Source organism: Perognathus longimembris, chromosome 10, assembly GCF_023159225.1.
Source record: "Perognathus longimembris pacificus isolate PPM17 chromosome 10, ASM2315922v1, whole genome shotgun sequence".
Lineage (NCBI taxonomy): Eukaryota > Metazoa > Chordata > Mammalia > Rodentia > Heteromyidae > Perognathus > Perognathus longimembris.
In genome coordinates this window covers 66723259-66746296 of record NC_063170.1, presented here as the reverse complement: position 1 = coordinate 66746296, position 23038 = coordinate 66723259, and the positions used below count along the sequence as shown (strand labels likewise).

At 44.6% G+C, this 23038-nt stretch overlaps 1 protein-coding gene across 3 annotated transcripts in view; it reads right to left on the bottom strand.

The window, feature by feature from the left end:
• Positions 1-23038, bottom strand: part of Grm7 (glutamate metabotropic receptor 7) — a 547225-nt gene that overhangs the window by 92970 nt on the left and 431217 nt on the right. For all 3 annotated transcript variants that reach the window (XM_048356200.1, XM_048356199.1, XM_048356201.1), the window contains exon 8: positions 2594-3529. In XM_048356200.1, coding sequence (XP_048212157.1) covers positions 2594-3529 — 936 coding nt within the window. The remainder of the gene's footprint in view (positions 1-2593; positions 3530-23038) is intronic.

Genomic DNA, 23038 nt, shown 5'->3' with positions numbered 1-23038 from the left:
TCATTTGGGGACACGCATTTTCATAGAATATTATCCGATTTGTTGATTCTATACCTTTAGTTAGGACATCTAACCATGTAAAGCGTTCTAACCCATTAAGAGTCTACAAAGAAGCCAGCTAGTGGTGGCTCATATCTATAATCCTAGCTATCCTAGCTGAGATCCTGAGGATCATGGTTCAATATCAGTCCAGGAAGGAGCCTGTGGGACTCTGGTCATTAATTAGCCAGTAAAAATTTAAAAAGCCAGAAGTGGAACTATGGCTCAAATGTTAGAGGGCCAGCCAGCATTTAGTGGAAAAGGAAAACAACACAAAAATCCTAAGGGACAACATCCAGGCCCCGAGTTCAAGCCCAGGTTCTACTCACACAGAAAATAAAGAATAGTCTACAAAGAAAATACATTTTCTAAAACTCTGGGATCAAATGCCTACCACTTAGAGACAACTAAATTCTTTCCCGCAGTTCAATTCTGCCAGTCCAATGTCTTCTAGGATAACTCCAGGCAGAGAATGGGGTCTCTGAAGCCTTGTATCATTTGAGGACTTTTAACTGAGAAAGTTACACATGAGTCTTCCTGGAAAGAACCACAGTCAACTAGAAATGGCTGGGCATGAACAATGACAAGATGGAAATAGAGAGGCAAACATACAAGACTCCTCTGTAAAACCTTAGTGGCTATCATTCCTATCTTCCATATCCCCAAGAATAAATGCACAGGAGATAGTTCATGCCCTTCACCTACTGCAGGGGGCGCTGTGTGCTTTAATAACACAATCCTCTCCATGGAGTTCCATTTTGTTCTTGTCTCCATTGCATTACAGTCTCCATGAACTCATACATTTTACTATCCCCTTGGCCCAGGGATAGATAGAAGAAATAAAATGAAATTCAAGTTGGTTTCACAGGCAATAAACATGCATTATGAATTTGAGCAATCCCTTTAGGAGCCTGCTCTGATCATTGAACATGGATTTTAGAAGAACTTCCTCGATGACTAAAGACACAATCTGAAACTATTCACTTCCCTTAGTTTTAGAATCGTGTGTGGTTTCATGAAATATTCACTTGAAGGAAATAGAGCCCAAGCTTGCAGCTTCTGAGTCTCACAGCCTTGGCAAATGCCATCATTTTCATTGGAAAAGCAACTGGATGGCGCTAGATCATCTCTATAAAATGCTGAGAGCAGAGGTAACAATAAAAACCACATTCCACTAATTCCTAGAGTCTAGTCTCCTGTGCATTTTCAGACATTCTTACTTCAATCTTGATTTTTCCCAGTGGAGACTGAACATTTGGGAGATTGGGCCAAAGTAATTTGAAAGTGGACTGGATTTGGAATGTTCATTCATCAGACCCTTACAACAAGCCTCCCTCTACAGTCAGGTCAGGGACAGAGGCGCACACCTCAGCATTTGGGGGTCCAGGCAGGAGATCCTGAGGTTAAGGCCAGCCTAGACTAAATAGGGAGACCCTGCCTCAAAAACAAATGGATAAACAAATAACCTGGAACTAGTTAGATGCGTGTGAAAGCATGCCAGGCAGAACTACAAGTAAACATATACTAATTGCATTAAAAAATGAACCCATCATAGCTGCCTACTTTGTATAAATAGGGGGAGCAGGCCTATTAGTTTTATCTTGGACCAGCGTATTAGAGTTAACTAACTTTGATTATAATATGCCTCCAATCTATGTAACGCCTACACCTCTAAGTTCCATAGCCCACTGATATCCTCTGTCTGTCTCAGCAAGAAAGGTGAACAAATGGCTTGCTGGAGGAAGACCTGGGTAGACACCGGGGCCTCCTCTTCACTTGCCTGGCTCTACTGGACACAGTGGGTAACTCACACTCTGAACAGCCTGTGGACTAGATTGACTCTGTTGTGACAGCCTGGAAAAGCGGCTGAGAAGAGACAGAATGCTCATAACCTTGCTAATAAGGCCCATCCCAGATTCATTCGCCTGCAACACAGCCCCCGACTCCCATTCCCTTCTTCCCCCAAAGAAATATACGTGAAAGCACAAAAATTGGTGAGTGAATGAGTAGAAAGGATTAATTTAGGTATATTAGATTGCTTCATACTAGATGATCTCTTCTTAACCGTGAGTAATTCCATAGTAAAATAGCTTGAAAGATTACACTGGGTTGGGTCTCAGTGGGCGATTGATAGCATATTTAAGCTCTAGTACCATTCACCGGCAAGTCCAGGCCTTCAAGCTTGGAGATCACGATTCTGCAGATAAAACCTTTTATTTGATCTAACCTGCATGGTTTTTTAAGACCCACAAACCCATGTGTGGGCCAGTGCTGGGGCTTGAACTCAGAGCCTGGGCACTGTTCCTTAGCACTTTTTTGTTTTCTTTTTACTCACAGTTGGCCCTCTACCACTTGAGGCACAGCTCCACACGCTGTTGGCTGGTTCACTGGCCATCAGCGTCGCAGACTTCCTTGCCCGGGCTGGCTTCCAACAGTGATCCTTTGCTCTCCATCTCAGGATTACAGGTGTGAGCCACCGCCCCGCCCCCCCCGCCCCCAGCCACCCTCTTTCTAAAAACGTAGGAAGAGAGGCTGCGCGTTCCTTCGCACTTACCTTTTCCGCGGACTGCGCCGTGCCGAAGAAAATGGGAATGAAGGCCAGCCACACTATGCAGGTGGTGTACATGGTGAAGCCGATGGGCTTGGCCTCGTTGAAGTTCTCCGGGACACCCCGGGTCTTGATGGCGTACACTGTACATGTCACCATGAGCAGGATGCTGTACCCCAGGGAGCAAATGATCTGCAGGTCGGTGATGTCACACTTGAGGACGCCCCTGGCCTGCTCGGGGTTCATGGTCTTGTGCTCCTCGTAGTCCACGATGATGTTGGGCGGGTCGACGCCGAACCAAATGAAAACCCCGAGCAGCTGGACGGATATCAAGCTGGACGTGATGGCCAGCTGGGAGGTGGGGCTGATGAGTCTCGGGGCCGTCACCGATTTCTTACCTTGCTCGAAGATGCGGTAAATCCGATTGGTTTTGGTCAACAGGGCCGCGTAACTGATGCACATGCCCAGGCCCAGGAAGACGCGTCGGAAGGAGCACACGGCCACGTCGGGCTTGGCGATCATCAGGAAGGTGATGATGTAGCACAGGAAGATGCCCGTCAGCAGCACGTAGCTGAGCTCGCGCCCCGACGCCCGGACGATGGGGGTGTCGTTGTAGCGGATGAAGGTGGCCATGACGAAGATGGTGGCGATGATGCCCAGCATGGCCAGGAAGACCGGGATGACGGCCCAGGGCGAGTGCCACTCCAGCTTGATGATGGGGATGTTCTGGCAGCCCGTGCGGTTCTCGTTGGGCCGCTGGTCGTAGGGGCAGTGTTGGCACGTCATCTCATCGAACTGGTACTGGTACCCGTCGCAAGGCTCACACGTCCAGCAGCAAGGGGTGCCTTTCTGCGTCTTCTTCCGCTGGCCTGGTTTACAGGGCAGCGTGCACACGGATGAGGGGATCTCCCGCACGCCCTTGCCCCACTGCAGGTCTTCGATCTGCAGCACAAGACATAAAGAAGGCAACACAGGGCAGCTTAGTGCGACAGAAGAGCACCGACCCCCGGCACAGAGGTCTACCAGCGGCCCACAGGAGGGGGGGTGAGGAAGGGAGATAGATGGCTCAGGCCCCCCGTTCTCTGGTAAACCCTCCAACTGTGATGTGATGCTGGACTCATGAATCTCCCACCTTCATGGGGATCACGTGTGCCGAACGCACTGGGTAGTAGGAATGTAATTAAATGACAGATTCTGTGCCTTTCTGGGATCTCCCAAATGGAAGTATCATGAGAGAGAGAGAGAGAGAGAGGGAGATATATATATATATATATATAGAGAGAGAGAGAGAGAGAGAGAGAGAGAGAGAGAAAGAGAGAGAGAGTGTCTTGGGATGTGGAATTTTAACCAGTGTTCAGAGGATTCTGTGTGTGTGTGTGTGTGTGTGTGTGTGTGTGTGTGTGTGTGTGTGTGTGTTGTGTGTGTGTCCACTTCTGGCTTTCTGGTGGTTAATTGGATGTAAGAGTCTCGCGGACTTTTCTGCCAGGGCTGGATTCAAACCATGAGCCTTAGATCTCGGCCCGCTGAGTCGCTAGGATGACAGGTGTGAGGGCTGGTATCCAGCCCAGAGGATTCATCTGAGTAAATGAAGAAGCAGGGGCATGCATTCTACTGTCTCCATCCATATAGAAGGTGTCAACGTGTCCTAAATCAAGTTCACCAAACACAACCAAACCATGAGTGATGTGAAAATTGCTCCTCTCACTGACTAGATGTCTTCTTCTAAGACATTATTTAAAAATTACGTTTGATAAAATTGCAGTGCTGACACCTTCTTAAAATGACTAACATTCCAGCCGAGCACTGATGGGTCACACGTGTAGTCCTAGCTACGCAGGAGAATGAAATCCAGAGGGCTGTGGTTCAAGGCGAGCCTGGTTAGAAAATGCCTTAAGAGTTAATCTCCAGAATAACCACCAGAAAGGCAAGGCTGGAGGAGTGGCTCAAGTGGCAGAGCACCAGCCAAACAAGCTGAGCAGGCACAAAGACCCAAGATCAAATCCGGGTTTCAGCAAAACACGACACACATACAAGTACAGATACAAGCATTCTCTCTCCCTCCCTCCCTCCCCCTCCCTCTCTCTGAAGTACCCTTAGAATGCTTGCTGATTTCACTGAGAACTTTTAGAAGAGACTCTATCATAGGGGAACAGTCAGACTTGTTACCTCAGGCTCCATTAGACTATCCAAGCATTCAGGCTGCACCTGATAAGAAACTCATGATATATAGAAAACTCACAAGATTGGCCAGCCCCCTCTTTGGAGATGAAATGTAGATGACATTGCTGTGTCCTAGGGGACAATGAAAAGATGTTTGGCTTAATTAGAGGAATCAGGTTTCCGGAGGAGCCCCATAAGCAGAATTCTGAGATATAATGGCAGCAGACACCGAGCGAAACCTTATTATCAGGCTGCAATTGCATTGGCATGGCGGCTTCCTCCTCGCTGGCACAGCTGCTCTTCCTCTCGCCAGCCATCAGCTCCTCAGCCCAGTGTCCTGTGCACTTGCTGTGGGGTTCACCCTGCACTGAGTCTCCTGGACGCAGGCAACGCCTGGGCCTGCAGAGTTCGTATGCAGTGGAGGTTCTACGACTTGAATGCATTGGGCAGAGTGCTGGCCACCGTTTGGGCAGCCTCACTCCCACGTCCTTGACTCAGAGGGTCTGGGATGTGGCCTGGGATGTGCTTTCCTAACAAATCCCAAGGACATCGCCTAAGAAACACTCCCTTCTGCAACTCCGCATACTCGTCCCTTCTTTGAGACAGAGATTTGTTCTTTTTGGACAGGGGTTAGTCCAGTGGCTCTGTTATAGAATTTAATTTAATTCTAGAACTTTTTGTAAAACCGAAATACCCGATGTGTTCAGGACATAAGGTGGGTGGTGCTCATGATTAGAAGAAAGAAAGAAAACTTGTCAGAGAAATAAGCCTACACAGAGGAAATGAGAATAGCAAGGGAAAGATTGCCGTTGAAGCTGCTTGAGCTCCTGGCTGTAGCTCTGTCTTGGGCAGGTATTGCCATGACTACACCGTTATGCAAACCAGCAGGTTCATCTGTGCTGAAATACGATGAGTTTCATGTCTGTTGCGTGTGACCATGGAAGTACAGAATTCCTATAACAAATTATTTAATGCAATAGGTCCTGATTAATAAAGATGGGCAAGTTTCCCTGCCACCTACTCTATTGAAACCTTAATACAATTTTTTTAAAAAAAAGATTAGAAAGATGCAGCAAACTCTGAGACACTTTTTTTTTTAATAGGGAATACTTCTTAAGCGATGACAAGAAAGAAAACAATGATTTGTCACTCGTTGGAATCTGAACACTTGGGAAGATACCATCATACAAAAGGCACAAAGCTTTTTTACATTCAGTGTGTGAATCCAAGAGTAAGTAATTATTTTAAAGAAAGGCTATAGCTCAGGGATCAAACTTCATAAAATATTATAACCTTGTAATGGTTGAATTCAAACTTGAACCAGAGTCTCAAGAATCTTCACTGTGAACTCTTTTGCCCAAGTCAGCAGTAATAAATCTAGCTAAATATAAAACATAATCATTTCTTCCTCCATATCACTGTTGAGGAGGCAGTAAGTCACTGGCAGCCATTCCAAAGCCATAAAATTAAGGCCATAACTTGCAATAAGAGAGAAAAAGATATGCATTGGCTCTATAAATGTCACATTTTTGAAAAGTAGGAACATTTTTTTAATTGCAATGATTAATACAAATGTTTTCAAAGGTCACATCAAAAGGTCCCAGGCACTGTTATTCAAGAAAAGGCGAATAAACAAAACTACCAGATAAAATTCATTCACTAAATCAGGCTACTGCCTGATTCCAAGATTTGTGGAATGCCAATGTACCACGTGATAGCCATGGATCTGGGAGAAGAGGCACAAGTCTTGCAGGAATATCCAAACGCATGATGACGACACGTCCTATGTCACAGCCAGCACCAAACATCCACCACACACTGCTTTTCCACTCCTTTTGCCCGGCAAATCAAATGCCTGGCAAAGCTGAAAATCTTCTCCAAATCAGCACAACAGATCCAAATATATACCAGAGAGCAACGTGACGCTGACTGATGACCCACTTGGTTTTCAATGCTCATTTAAAGCAGATTTCCACTGAGTGTAATCGTATCCGTGAAACCAGCGAAGCCGTCTCTCTTGCTCCAAATGAACAAAAGTCAAATTTGCTTGTTCGGCCCGCAAACAGACGTGTGTGGGAAGCACAGGACAGGCGTGAATGTGTCCTTGGCTACACAGTTGAGTTTGGTGCTCTGTTTCCCCAGGTGAAATGTCCAAGCTGGAAGAGCCAGGGCATGGGGTGCGCATTTAGCCCAGGTGGGGAACTTCTCATCTGCCATCATATTCTTCTTCCAGAGCCATACAGACGTACCAATGGAGCAGAAGCCCGTGGGCAGCCAATGCGAAGCACGGAAGATACAAAGATATCAGCCTCCTCATGGTCCAAATTAATTGCGCGCATCTTCAGAGGGATCATGGGACAGGTTTCTTGCATCCCTGCTGTGAAGGAGTCTACTGAAGAAAGCCTACAGGAAATGAACTGTAATGTCAAGTTACCTCACTAGTAGGCCAATGGCGATGCAACCATCAACCATTCTCCCAGACCCTGCCCAAACCATTTGTTTTGGTTGGACCTGAAGCCACATTTAAGGTTAAGCAAAGTCTGGAGTGGCTGCCGTCTTTGGTAGAAGATCCAGGGGTCCATTCCCAAGGAAAGAAGCAGCTTCTTTCTGGACAACCAGAGTCCGTTGTTATTTGATACAGGACTGACTGGTCAGGGGCTGGCTACTGTGGGTCAGGAGTTGGGATCTTGGTGTGAGGGAGAAGAACAGAGTTCCACACCTGGTCACACGGATGAACACAATTCCCAGCACACAGATTATATAGAGGAAGTATGGACTGTTCAGGCAAGAACAGAAGGCACAGCTCCGGCCATCACCAGATGAGATTCATGTGGAATCCAAGGAAAGTGTGCTTTAGTCTTTTTAAGACTTTTTAAGTCTCTCCTTTCAGGAGAGACTTAAAGGGAGGACATACTCTCTTCAGCCTTTGAACTTTGATGTGTGAAAAACATGATCTATGGAGCTGTGGCAGCCATTCTGCAACCATGAAGACATTAGTCTAAAGAATACAATTTCATGCTCTGATGACAGTAAAATAAAAAGCAACACATAAGGACAGTAAAAAAGAATGTCATAATGATGACTTTACATCGATACATGGATGGCCTAATTACATCACAAAATTAACGCTGGCCCCCTTTGCTCTGATTTTCTTTCTTTCTTTTTATTCTGGTACTGGATCTTGAGCTCAAGGATTTGTGCTCTTGCTTGGCTTTTTCACTCAAGGCTGGGCCTCTACCACTGGAGCCATCCCTCCACTTTGTTTTTCTGGTTATATTTCCCAGGCTGCCTTTAAACCAAGACCCTTAGGGCTCTGCTTCCTGAGTTGCTACAGGAGATACAGCCCGAGCCACCAGTGTTCAGACACTTTGGAAGTTTGGACACGAAAGAATGGCTAAACAACTCTTCGATTTACCAATTTACTAAGTACAATAAAAAAAAAAATTCTGGTGAATAAATTCTTCCCAACTCGTGCATGAGGGACACACAGACCCCCTGGTGTTAGTGAATAAGTCAACCCTAACTGACCCTTCTAGCGTGGATAAGTGACTGGTCCCGTACTCACACATTAGGTGACACACTTGGGTCCCTGACAATGCTCAGGAAAATGGATGGAAACATACCAACTCAGAAAGCCAGCTTTCACTGCATTGCTTCAGGCTCAAACAGAAATAGAGAGAATGAGCTTGTCAAGTGAGAACATTCTCTCACCTAAGGGGTTTGGGGGCAAGTTTGGAGTCTAGTACAGAGAGCAGTACTACACAGGGATGTGGAGGCATGATCAGGGTGATTTAGAATATTAAAACCAAGCAAAACCAGTTGCTGCCACACAGCCAAACACACGAATCAAATGGAATTTTTAAAAATAAACACTCTGCAATGCCTCCATTTTTATCTAGATCTGTTCCTTTTCCCACACAGACATTTTGTATCTAAAGTAAAATCGTGTCATTCCAAGGATACTTTTTTTTTTTTCCTGGTGAAATTCGATTTGCATAGTTCCACAGCTTACTCTGGAGAGGGAGCTGGCTGCTACTTGAATTGCATAACTCACTGCAATATTATTTTTACTTATTAGAACCTTAATAGAACGAGTTCATTTACAAAAAAGCTTTCCTATTAGAATGTCATTTATTCATTAAAATACATTTGCTCTGTCTAGTTGATGTGTGCAAAAAAGCTTTTTAGGAAAAAAAAACGCACAGGAATGAATGTAGCATGTTCAGTCCTCAGAAAGAGCCGGCTTGTATTCTGAGAGGGAAGGCCAGTAACAATGAAACCAGACATTCTGCACCAGTGTCTCTCTTAACCTCTGCCCTTAGTTTTGAACCTTAGGCACAGTGATAAAATGGAGTCAAGAATTTGGGGGATTTCAAATTCAGATTTCACCTGGTCAATGTCAGTAATCACAGTAACCCTTCTTTCCATTAATAGATGCTATGAAGAAAGTGATGTGCATGATATTATTAGGAATGCTTTTTACTTGTGATAGACCACGGTGGTTCATGGGGTTAGAGCAAGAATGTCATTTACGTATTTTAACATTCCCTACATGGCTGTAATATGCAGACATTGGGCAACTACTGAAGAACTGGGATGCAGAAGGAAATCTTAGTAATCTTGTGTGAGCTTTGCAACCATATAGGGACTTCTCCCGGCTTCTGCTCTTGACTTTACAGAATACCTTCTCTACTGGATGTCAGGGTGGGTCATGTAAAACACTGAGCTTACTCAGGAGACTGAGTTCTGAGGATTCTGGTTAGAAGCCAGCTCAGACAGACAAATCCACCAAGATTTCTATCTCCAATTTATCAGCAAAAAGCCTTGAGTGAAAATGTTACATAAGAGCATAAGGTCCTGAGTTTAAGCTCCAGTACTGGCACACACACAGTCACAGATACACACACACACGCACACGCACACACACACGCACACACATGCACGCAAATTAGTGCTCAGTGTTTTATTTAATCTATTACATTGGGTGGAGGTTGGCCTATAAGAAGTGTAATGGTTGCCTTAAGGTGAGGATTAATGTGTTTATGTGGTCACTGGCTAGCAGTGTCCACTCTCTACCCTAGCCTGCAAGGGTCTCTAGTCTCACTGTCCTCTTAGGATGCCCTGTATGACCACTGGACATGACCAGGAAAAGGACATGATCAGGCCCGGCCCCTGGACATTGGACCAGAGCCATGAGCCAAACCAACTTTTCTTTTATAACTTCCCCAGTCTGTGAGACTGCATGATTTGCAATGGGAACTAGAATAAAACAGATGTTTCTAATAAATATGGTAAATGGAGATGGGGAAACGCTGTGGTCCCACTGCTATGGATTGCATTAGCGCTCCCTAAAACTACAGCCCCAGTGGAGGAGTTGCTGAAAACAGTCCACATGCTGGCTTTAAGAATGTTGCTTCATTTAACGTCATTCATTAGTGAAAGCCATTTCAATAGTTTTAAATGGGGGAAATCATAAGAAAAAATAATAGGGGGGGTGCTGGAAGTGTGGCTCAAGTGCAATGTCCAACTTCATTCCTCAGTGTCAACCAAATGAGAAGAAGTGAGGGTGATGGACAGGGTGAATTTAGGCACAATGTACAGGCTTGGAAATACCATGACAAAAATGTACAATTCTACTCTGTACAATTAACATAGCTATGGTAGTGAAAATAAACAATTCATATGAACACCTAAAGAAAATTAGCACAAATTAAAAGTAGCACAATTGTCCAGTGTTAGATTTATGGTTTCCAGTGGGCTGTACAAACTTGGGCCTTCCCTGAAAATAAAGCATTACTGGTATACACACATACTCCCCCCCCCCCACTCTCTCTCCTAAACCACAGTCCACCTGCTTTCGGCTTCCCCTCCTTCTGGGATTACAGGTGCATACCACCATGTCCAACTTCCCCTGTGGAGATGGAGACTCAAAGACTTTGCTGCCCTAGCTGTCATGGAACCTTGGCCTCCTGTGCTTGGCTTCCAATATCACTTAGGATGACGGGTGCTTGCCATGGTTGTGGGAGATGGTGTCTCCAAACCTCTTTCTGCTTGGACAAACTTTTCTCCTTGGCCTGGCCTCCAACAGTGAGTCTCAAGACTTCAGCCTCCTAAGTATCAAGGACAGCCAGCTGTGCGAGTCACCCGCACCCTGGGCATTGAATATATCCCTGTCTACACAGCGAACATTTGTAGTTCAAATGTCTTTGACATTTTCCTGATTGGGGGTGGCGGGGGGGAGAGATTAAATAAGGAGCCTTCAATTGCTAGGTAGAGGGAACAAGAAACAATTATCCCACTGTGGAGCAGAAAAACAAGTCAAGCGCAGTTTGCAACCAAGGACACAACCCAATTACCACCACAGGGTCTCTGACCGGTCCCTCAACACCCTTTCTCTCTTGGTAATTGGAGGTCCACCTCAAAATAGGAAGCATGAGCTGGAAAGTCACCTCCTGGACTCCAGGACCGACTCATTACCTTGACAGCACAACCAGGACAAAAGGAGTTGGCACGGTGTTCAGTGTTCTGACTAGAATGTGTTTTGAACACTACATAGAAAGCCACGTATAAGAAGCCCTAGCTGGGAGCCGGTGGCTCACACCTGTCATCCTACCTCGCTACTCACCAAGCTGAGGTCTGAGGACCATGGTTCAAAACCAGTATGGGCAGGAAAGTCGGTGAGACTCAGCTCCAATGAACTCCCAGAAAAGGCCAGAAGTGGTGCTGTGGCTCACGTGGTCCAGCACTAGCCTTGAAAGGGAGGAGCCAAGGGACCATGCCTAGGCCCAGAGTATGAAACAACAAAACAACAAAACAACAACAACAACAACAACAAAACCCAACAAGCTCATTATGGGGCCTGTGAAATAGTAGCTATCTAAATATTAGTGTTTATTAGAATATGTCACTGTTCCAATGCTTGGCTTAGCTGATGCGGCTCGCTTTATGGTGGATTTTCTCAAATTTTCTTCTCCCTCTCTCTCTCCTTCCCCTCTCTCCCCTCTCCGGTCCCCGGGAGTTCTGATTCTTCTAGCTCAATACTACAAGCATTAAATGTCACAGAAGCATTTCCCACCCTGCAAAGCTGAAACAGAATGCAGCTTCTTCTGGATCTTTCCAAGTATCCTCCAGCCTCACTTGGGGCAGTCAGAGTTGCTGATAGAATGAGCATTGGAATTGGATGGACATGGGTGCAAATGCTCCCAGAGGGAGCTTAGCAAGTGATTTAAACACCCTGCACCTTATTAATTTGGGGGCAGGGGAGGGGCTTGTGAATTGGAGACAATGTTGAATACCTCCTAGACTTATTGAGGAAAAACGAAGGTGCAGAGCGTACCATGTGACACATGACAAATTCTGTCAATAAAATCATGATCAAAAACTAACCAAGGGAGGGTTTTTGCCCATTTTCTCCTATAAACCCCTTTCCTCTATTTCTCAATGGTGCTGATCTACCAAAGTCTTCAGGGCTGCGTCTAAATGGTTCCTATTTTAGGTCCTTCCCTTTGTTTCTTATCTTGTTTTATCTCCATGGCTAGGATTATCTAAACTTCACTATCTGGATCTTTCCTTTCATGTCTTTCCACTTCAATGCAGGCTCAGGAGGGCAGAGAGAACAATTTCGTAATGTGTATCTTATACCTCAGGATTGTAGTTTACAATGGATCCTTGTCTGAAGATGTCATAGACACTTGTTGGAAGGAAAATATGAATTCTGCTGCCTTGGGTTCCAATCCTACCTGGTTCTCTAGGGCTCAAGGAGCAGGAAAGAGCCTGAAATACACATCCAGTGCTCAAATTACTTGAAAACAGACCACGGATAGCCTCTAGCCCTAGGAACCTTCTGGCAAAGGCAAGTGCTTTAATTTCCCTTTGAAGAAAAGGAGTAGTTTCCCTGTGCCTCTCTTTGGTTACATAGTACTCTACAGGATCCTTCTCTCCCAAATCTTCAGGAACTAGCTTAAAATTCCCAAAGCGAAGCTGCTGCCTCCATTGTTTGAAATCCTTTCCCATTTTCTCTGCTACTCTTCTCCTTTTTCCTCTACCTAAACCTGAAACACTGGGACCACTATCTAATTTGTTTTTTAAACCTAATCCTCCAGAGAACCTAAACTGTGATACAGAGTCTTGGGTAGATCCTATCACCGAGATGAACTTTCAGAATTCATACCTAGAGGCATAAATTCTCAGGCGAAAAGAAATTTCCCTTATTTCTGTCCTTGATCACCCATCCTCTTCTGTGAGACCTTTTGGAGCCTGGCATGGTTGACATATGACAAACTATGCAAGCTAGAACCATAGAAGGCTTTCCATCACAGATACTAACTCTCCTCTAAGCAGCCTGGCCATCCATCTTGGGTTTGCAGATTCAAGACAACTTGCAAATTGCTTTTCACCTGCTCACCTGGGGCAAGCCCCACTCTTGGCCAGCTAAGTGCAGGAAGGAATGCTGATCAGGCAGTTTTTCCCTCCGAGCCAAGAAAGGCTTTTTATTTTATTTTTATTTCCGGTTCTTTTACTCCCCTTTCTATGTGTTTTTTTTTTTTTTTTGGCCAGTCCTGGTCCTTGAACTCAGGGCCTGAGCCCTGTCCCTGGCTTCCTTTTGCTTAAGGCTAGCACTCTGCCACTTGAGCCACAGCACCCCTTCTGGCCATTTTCTATATATGTGGTGCTGGGGAACCGAACCCAGGGCTTCTTGTATACGAGGCGAGCACTCTTGCCACTAGGCCATATCCCCAGCCCGCCCTTTCTCTGTTTTTAAGCCCCTGAGTCTCTGCTTTCCTGTTTTGAACTATAACACAGAAATAGTTTTGTGCAGATTAGTCAGGAGACTCATCTTGAATCACTGTGATGAATTCTATTCCGAAAGCTGAAGCTTTGTTGTTGGTGGTGGTGATGGTGGTGGTGTGTGTGTGTGTGTGTGTGTGTGTGTGTGTGTGTGTGTGTGTGCGCGCTGGTACTGGGCCTTAAACTCAGGGCCTTGTGCTCTCACTTGGCTTTTCTTCTTAAGGCTGCCTCTCCAGCCCCAGCTCTACTTCTAGCACGTGTCTGGCTATTTGGAGATTAAGAATCACTCAGCTTCGTCTACCCTGACTGCTTGCAGACTGAAATCTTCAGATCTCAGCCTTTCACTAGCAGGGATTACAGGCAGGGGGTACTGATAGCCAGCCTCCCCCCAAAAATCACATCTTGATTTTTGATTTATTTATTATTTTGAATACTAGGGTTTTAACTCAGGGCCTTAGTCTTGCTAGTCAAGTGCTCTACCATTTGCGCCATGCTCCCTCCCAGACGGTGGCAGAATCTTTTGAGAAAACAAAAACAAAAACAACAACAACAACAAATATCAACCCCCCACTTCATTCAATACAGATACATCAGGGAGGTCTCAGTGCATAGTACTTTATTTAAAGCCTTGCAAGATTTTGTTGGGGGGGGGCTTCTGTCTCCTTGATTTATAATCTGTTGCTTTGGAATTCACTGTATTCAACATCCTGCAGTCTCCCATTCTCTCAAGAAGCAGTGGCATTACTCAGTGCTGTGATAGAATTCTAGCATCCCTTTTCAGTTCTCTCTTCTTGGGCTCAGACCACCTGAAGGCTCATGGGAAGAGCCAGCACGGATGCATGGGTTGGGTTTATTTTGGAGACAGGATCTCAGGATGCAACCTAGTTTGACCTCAAACTCAAGATGCACCTGCCTCTTTCTTCCGAGGGCTGGAATGACAGGTGTGAGCCACCGTGCCCAGCATGGAATGAATAGTTTCCAGAGCTGAAAGCAGCTGGAGTAAAGAATGCGTTTAAGTCAGTCAAAACTTGGTTTGTGACCTTTCCCTGACCTGATGGGACAAGACGACAAACAGAGTTCTCTTCCTCTACCCCACACTGCCACGCTAGAACACACCTGCTTTTCTCTTGGGTAAGCAGCCCCTCGGCTCTGAAAGGACCGCATTGTAGCATTGAGACCCTTCCTAGTTGCCCTTCAAATGAAAATATTCACTAAGAACAACCAGCCATGGCCGAAATGTGCTTTCTAGTCTTCCTCACCAACCTGCCCATTTCTCTAATAAGTCATTTGCTCAGAGCTCAATTATTTTGGTTCAACAAGAATAAGCACCAAAATAATTCTAATAGGGTTAGTTACTATCTTCTCATAAGAAAATTATCCACTTTCCTGGACATGCTTTCAATGACAAGCCTCCCAGATGTCAAGGGCCACATTCGAACAGGGATTCATGAGAACGACTTCAAACACCGACTGCAACCTTACACTCCGCCTTTGTAAATAAATAAATAAAACACAGTTACCATGTGAACAGTATAAAAATTTTCCAGCCCTACAGACAGCTCTATGATATTCATAAGTCTGGCATCCAGGATTTAACTCTTAAGGCCTTGTAATTAGTTTCTTAATCCAGAGCTTGAAAAATGAGAATTGCTTAATGCGTAGCTGCTATCAGTGACATTTAGGCAACTATAATCCATGGAGAGATATTTTTATTCTCCACTTCTATTATTCAATATGTGGGTTGAGGAGTCTCTGTCAGATAAGTAAACTTTCTAGGTATAATGGTGAACCCTGTTGATCACTACTACCACCACCATCATCATCATATCTGGTTTCCTCCCACCAGATTAAGTCAGCTAGACTTGCACAATTCTCTTGTATTCTATATGTACTACTCCAGTGCCAAAATCCCTTTATTCATGCCTAGTTCAGAATTCTTCTTCTTATTCTTGCCATTAGTATTGTTGTTGTTGTTGTTATTGTGATATTTAGGATTGAATCCAGTGCCTCATGATTGCTAAGAAAATGCTCTATCGTTCAGCCAAATGCTTAGTCATTTTGCTTTTGATTTCATTTATCAGAGAGGGTCTCTCTCCCTCTCTCTCTCTCTCTCTCTCTTTCTCTCTCTCGTCCAAGGTCAATCTTGGACTGAGAGATTCTTCTCCTATCACTTCCTGAGTAGCAGGGATTATAGATTTGTTCCATGATGCCCAGTGCTCAAAAAAAACCAAAACAAAACAGGTTTAATTATATTATGTAATAAATTATTTAAATCCAGTGACTGAGCTCACATTATGGATAATGGGTCAGTGTTTTTATTTGTAAAATTTCTTTAGATCTACAATGTAGAGAGAAAATTTTCTTCCAGCGTAGCTTACCAAAAACAGGTTTCTACCTTCCAGTAATATAGTCATCCCTAACCATACTATAAATACATACTATCTCTATCCTTCATCTGAAATTATTCTCAGAAAGATTTATTCCCTGACATTTGTGAATGTGAAACCCAAGCTCAAGTATAAAGTGCCTGAGTCCATAATCCATTTACATGTCTTTCAGGCTGCAAAAGCAATGGACTTTAAAAAAAAAAACATATTTAGTGATGGATCCTCTAAAATTTCAGGAAGCTGTCTAACCATCTACCTTCTTCCCACCTCTGCTAATGACTTCTGTCTTAGACAGCACTCTTATTCAGCTTCCTCCACCAGGGTTAGTGCATTTGTGAAGCTATCTTAGCTAATTACTGCATTGCTTATGTTCATTTTAATGTCATCCTTTGTTCTCCTAAAGGGAAAGGGGAAAGAGAAAGAGCGCCAAGAACCTCAAAACTTCAGATATTAAATCCTGATCCAGCTTATGTCTTAGCACTGCTCTACCATCTTTGAACCCTATCACCCTGTGGGGCTTATGTTCAGAGATTAAAAGAGCAGCCTTATTCGGAAATGGTGGGGATTGGAAATGACGGGGGTCTATGGGAACAAAGAGGAGATTTGTATATCCGTGCCACTGTGAGGAACTGTTTTTAGCAATACCAATTATAAAGCATTTGGAGATGGGTAATGAGCTTACGTTGCTTATGATCTCCAAGTATAGTTAAATTAATGTCTAGTTCTTGTGTTCATAGGTAAACCTTAGGTTTCCACACTCCAGTGTTTCTATGTTACTCTGCCTCTCTCTTCACCCTCTCTCCTTCCTGCCCTCTCTCTCTGTTATGGGTTTCTCCAACAAGGAGAGGTCCCAGCTATACCTGCGCTTCTTCATAGCTCCTTCACCTTGGTTGAAGTGGACTTCCTTCTCGGTCCTACTGTGGATGTGTCATCGTGTGAGTGGAGAGGTCACCCCAAACCATCTCCTCTATCCTCCGTGTGGAAGGACGAGCAACATCTTCTCAGGAAGTGACTATGGATTCCCCGAGGGTGGGCATCCCATGTGGGTCCCCAGACTGAGAAACAGATGCACGGAGGACATAGCCTGTGGTTGAAGGCCTGGAGTAAGTAAGCTGTGCTTTCATGCATCCTGGAGACTGAATATGCACTCTTCTTTCTGATTACCAATTGCGTATTCTTAGGCAAATGAATGCCTTCCAAAATCTTTCATTTAAATTTGACCCAAAAGGACTTCCTTATACTTCTACCCCAAATGCCTTTGTTAGACGCTTACCAGAGAGCAGGAACCAAGATACATTTATGTACTTGAAACACAGAAAATGAAGAACCCATGGCAATTTCTTTTCCTTTTGCTTCCTTCCACAGGATATGTATTTTTTTAAAGTGTGCAGACACCGCTTTGTCAAGTACAATTTCACATCCCTATTAATTTCCAATATATTCCAGCTACAAAAAAAAAAAATGACTTCCTGAGGATGCTTTCCACACCCAGCCCTGTCTATCACCGTGAATGGCAGGCAGTATAAAAGACGGGGAAAATGACAGCACGGTAAGATTGAACGGTGTCGGCGTACTGGGGACGAACTGATCGGGTCTGGTACTAAATGCCCTTGCTGGCTATCCGCAGTTACTTCATTTGATGGCTCACAGCTGCTCTGTGCCCCCCTTACCCCACAAGAATGTGGGGCAGAAGACCGGGTAACTAAACCCAAGGCTGTCAGCTAGCAAGTGGCAGAGGGAGGAGCCGACCAAGAGAGCCTGACTCTAAGGTCTGCTCTCCCATCCTGAGTCCATTCCTGACCTCCCTAAAGTCAGGATCCTTCCTCTACTCCCTTGGTGCCCAAGGCAAGTGGGCCATCCTCTAGGCACCCACCTGAGCTATGTTTCCAAGGCCACAGAATCTCCAGCATGGATGTCCTACTTTTTGCCATCTTCCTATTGAATAAGGAAGAGGGAGGAGCGTGAGAAATGACGGTACTTTCTAGTGGAAAGAGGCTGGTCCATGTAAGACTAAACAGAGCCCTGTGCTGCCACCCCCACACGAGCTACAGAACCCACTGCCCTGCCCACACTGTCCAGTGGCATGGACATGCGTGAGAATGAGCTTTGGAGATCTGGGGGCGGGCTATTATGCTAATCATATTTCTACAGCTATAATAAAGTGCTGGAGAGATCATTAACTAATGGGGAGAAAATATTATTTGGACCTATAGATCTAATGGACCTATAGATTTAATGGGCCTATAGATTTAAAGGATTGGACAGATCCATGGTTTGGGTCTCTGATGGGGGTTGCCAGAGCACAAAGATAGGAAGGAAGCATGTGATGGGACAAATCTCACATCAGAAGATGAAAACAGAACAGAAAAGGAGGAATTAAGATGCCTCAATCCTTTTTACAGACATGTTTTCCAATGACCTAAAGACCTCCCACCTAGTTCTAACCTCCTGAAGGTCCCATCACCTACCAAAAGTGCTGCCCAGGGGACCAACTTTCTAATACACAGGCCTCTGGGGATGTTGGACTCCAAACTGTAGCAATGATATTCCTGAAGTAACCCCTCTGTTTAGTTCATGTATCCCATTTGGATTTTATTTATATGTTAATCATTTAGCACTACCATCTTTGCTCAACTGTAAACTCACTAAAGGCAGTGACTGAATCTGGTTAGTCCACCACCCTGACCGTTGCCTAGCAAGTACCCAGACTATAGCAAATACAGGATAATACTGTTTTATTGAATGATAGGACTGGGGCTGGTCACAAAGGGTCCACCTTAGTCTCAAAGGACTTCCTTCCCAAGAAAATGTGGCTACGCTGAACAGAGTTTAAGAACCAAGAGTTCCAATGTGTATTATGAACACATTCTTCGGTTCTGTAGGTCCATGTGTTGTACTTGTTCTTCCCTCCCTGAGATAAGTTCTGAGAACAAACAGAACTTTATTTTCCTTCATGGTGCCTCTGTATCCCTCCTGCTATTCCAGCTTCCCAAAGTGACAACGTAAATGGTTTTAAAGGAAGACTCTCCACCTGCACACCTCCAAGGTGCCAGGCACCACAATCCTAAGACTCATGGCCAGACTCTGGCCGAATCTATACATCTTCTGACATAGGTAGTAACAGTACAACAGAAGAGATCATTTCAGTTTCCACTTCCAGTAGAACTATTACAGTCTGGACAGTTTGCCATTCAAGGTGACAGGGGTGGTCAGATTCACACCCTGGTCTCAGACAGGAAGGCAAACTCTGCACTGGGTTCACCTCTTTCTCCCAGAGTACCACAAAAATATCCTAAACAACCAGACGAGGTCCAGAACAAAAGCTGAATTCCTTTGTTCAAAAGCTAAGAGGAAACGTAAGTCCGCGAAGAAGTGCTTCCTATTTTCCAAACACACCAACAGGTTTGAGAACCATTAAGTAATTTTCAGGAACTTAAACTGCTAAATACTGCGGGATGGGAACCCTGGGGTGTCTGGCTCTACAGTGCCTCCAACTGGCCACTGCGCACTGCTCTGTTTCACCTTCTACCCAGAAGCAGCCCAGGGCTATATGGAGGAATGGACCACTGAGAGGCTAACCATTGAAGGGTGTGGGAACACAGCCCATAAATAGTGCCCTGGAAATAGGTAGGCTGCAAATTAAAAAATTAAACTTTAAAAAGGCCAAAGGAATGCTCCTTCTTCTGAGTCTAGAGGCGAGTCCGTGCTTTTATTTCATTCTCTTATTGTGGTCAGTTATTGTTCTTTTGGGTTCAGTAGGAATGGGATGGAGAGAATTATTTCCTAAGCCAAGGCTTCAGTCTTTCAACAGATTTTGCTTTATCCTGGAATCATCTGGAAGGTCTCATACAACAATACCAATGCCTGGCGTTCACCCTTCTGTTTGTGATTTTATTTGTAAGGTGTGTGAACTGAGCCCCAGGACATTTTGGAAATGGCAAGGTGATTCTGATTGCACCAAATTTTAGTGAACATTATGATAGCTGTTAAAGATGTGTGGTAAGTTGGGTATGGTAGCTCAAGCCTGTAATCATCGCTACTTGAGAGGCCTAGATACTTGAGAAGTGAGAGACTTGGGAGGCAGAGATCAGAAGGCTCCGAAGTAGAGGCCAGCATGGGCATAAAATTCCCAGACTCTATCTCACTCAGTCAATGGCTAGGCAAGGTAGCACATCCATGTTTTCTCAACACGGTGGTGTGGGCCTATCTTCCCCAGAGATGTGAGGAAACAGAAGTCAGAGGATTGTAGCTAAGGTCAGCCTTAGACTTAAAACATAAGAAAAAAAAGGTTTGGGGGTATAGCTCCAGTGGTAGTTCATCTGCTTAGTAAGAATGAGGCCCCAAGTTCAATACCCAGTGCCACCAAAAAAAAAAAAAGAAAAAAAGAAAAAGAAGCAGAAGAAGGAGAATTCACAGTAAGTCAGAGGCTTGAATCTAGCATATTCTGATTTAGTGAACTTTCGTCAGGCCCTCCCTTAGAGGATTTAGACTGAGGAATGATTTGTTTTCTCAGTAACGACCACCTTGCTTTAATACAAAACAGCTCCTATCTCTCTGTTCCTAAGAAAGACTTGTTTACTGAACAGTGTCGTGTAGTTCACGTGGCAAAGGAGAATGTTTGTCGGTGGCTTATTAAGTTAACAGAAGTATTTACATGCAAATAATTAATGGACCAATTATAAATTATTTGCTTTTGTTCATTAAAGCAGAACTGCAATTTATTAAAGCAGGAGCCAAAATACAGGTTTGTGTTGCACAAAGGGCACATAGTTCTTTTAGGAAAATTAGGCTACAGAAATTCAGCATGTCTATAAAAAAATAACGGTATACTTCTCTGTTTCCATTGAGAGGAAAATATGACTAATTCAAGGTCAGTGCTAATTCACAAACTCAAACCCTCTTGAGAAACATATGCATCAGCCCCAGCTCTTGGCCAATCAAGGTCGCATGAAGGGTTTGTAATTCACTGGCTTCTATGTAGGACACTGGAACCTTGAAGCTATAGTGTCCACGTTTCCCACCAGTTCTTTTGTTTTGTGGGCCACTGGGAAATAGGAATATGGAGATTTTAATTATTCAGCAGGAAGCCACTCTTCCAGGGTAAATTCAATAGAGTCATTTTCCTGTTCTATCCTCCGTGTTTACCTGACTCAGTTTCCTTAATTGTTCCCATCCAAGGTCAGGGTCAAGTCCCTTCCCAAAGTGTCTTAACTCTCATCTTTGAGATGAGAGTCAACTCAGCAGAAGGCAAAGTGGAGAAGGCAGATTGTGAGGCAGCTCACCATTCCATTCTTCCATCCATTTTTATGATGGAGAAAAGCTGCCATCTTACCCAAGGCCTCCCCTTAGAGCCTCATGACACAGGAGTTGACAGTGATGAATGCCTTTGGCCTGGTGTCAATAAATTTGGGCTAAATTGATGAAGAGAGCGAGTTAAGAACAATTAATGGATAGGAACTAATTTAAATTACCCAACACTCTCTGAAGTGATTTACCTCCTATATATTTTAATGTTTTAAGCCTTAGCACATGGTGATGAAATAGGTGCTATTCTTGGCTAATTTACAAAAGGGGAAGCTGAGGCTCTGAGAAGCAAGTTGACTTGCCCCCACACCCCATCCTTAAGAAGACTGCACCTCACTCTCCGGCCTCATTATTCCCCTAGTTAACTCAAGGCTAACAGGAATGCATGTGCAGAAAAAACACAAATTACAAGGATGTGATTTTTATCATGAGGTGAACAGTCTCATACTGCCAGTACCTAGATATGAAGAAATGGCCATTCCAGAACCCTCCACGCCTCCTGTTCACTAGTAATTTCCCATCATTCATAATTCCCCCACCCCAAAACGTTCTCTTTCTCCCTCCCTCCCCCTCATCTCTCTATCAAGCGCTAGAGATTGAGCCCTATTCATTTTTGCTTTAATTTTTTTTTTCAGATTGGGTGTCTTATTTGTTCTGCAGGCTAGAATAGACCATAATTCTCCTACCTATGCTGGAATTACAGTGGTGAGCCACTGGGCTCTGTTTCTCTATTCTTTCCTTACTTCATTATTCAGCATTTTGCAACATTGCTGTTGTTACGTTTTTGGCTTAGTTTTGGTAGTACTGGGGCTTGAACTGAGGGCCTCACACTTTTGCTGGGCTTTTATGCTCAAGACTTTTGTTCTACCTGTTGGGCCATAACTCTATTTGTGGCTTTTTGCTGGTTAACTGGAGTTAAGAGTCTCCAGGCCTTTTATGCCCAGGCTACCTTCCAACCAAGATTCTCAGATTTCAACCTTCTGAGTAGCTAGGATTAGAGGACTGAGCCACCAGGGCCTGACTCTCAATGAGAGAGTCAATGAGAGTCTCAATGAGATAGGAGCCTTAATTACATTTTTGGCTAGGCTGGCCTCTTGACTCTGATCTTCCTATCTCCACTTCAGGAGGAGCTAGCTAGACCTCTTGATACAATGGTGGGATTCAACACAAGTGGCTTTTCATTATGGAAAATTTTGATGTAACGGAAATCTAACTTTCTGTGCCCAGGTACTCCGTGCTCAGTCTCAGTTCTTACTGGGTCAGTGTAAGTCTGGGGATGAATCAATGTCTCTCATTTAAAGCAAGTGCAGTGCTATTCCCAAGCCTGTACTTGTCTTCTGACCCTGGCTACAGGTTTTTGTGTTGATTTGTTGCTTCCTCAAGGAATGGCTCCGGAATCCTCATCTCCTCTTACATCCAAGCTAATGCCTCCTTGGCAGCCTCTTGCTCCGTTTCCCATTTTGAAATTAGAAATGTGGCACTTTCCCCATCCGGGTAGCACCGTGTTCTCCCTACCAGGACGGGTACTACTGTCTGTCATGAACTGTCCCCAGGCCTGTAGCCGGGCAGCACACTTGCTGCCAGTCCAATTCATTGAGTGAGTGTCAAGAAAATGACAGCACATTTAATGGGGCTTGGAATACCACCACTCTGGGGTTTTAGAGGAAAAGCGGAGGGACACACAAGGCTGGTCCTTCAGGCACTGCCTGGCTCACCTCAACTCACAGTTCTGGTTTGTGATGAACTCTCAGATTCTTGCTCCTATTCTTGCTTCTGCTACCACTCAGGGCCTAGCTCCTCTTCGTCTTTTCCT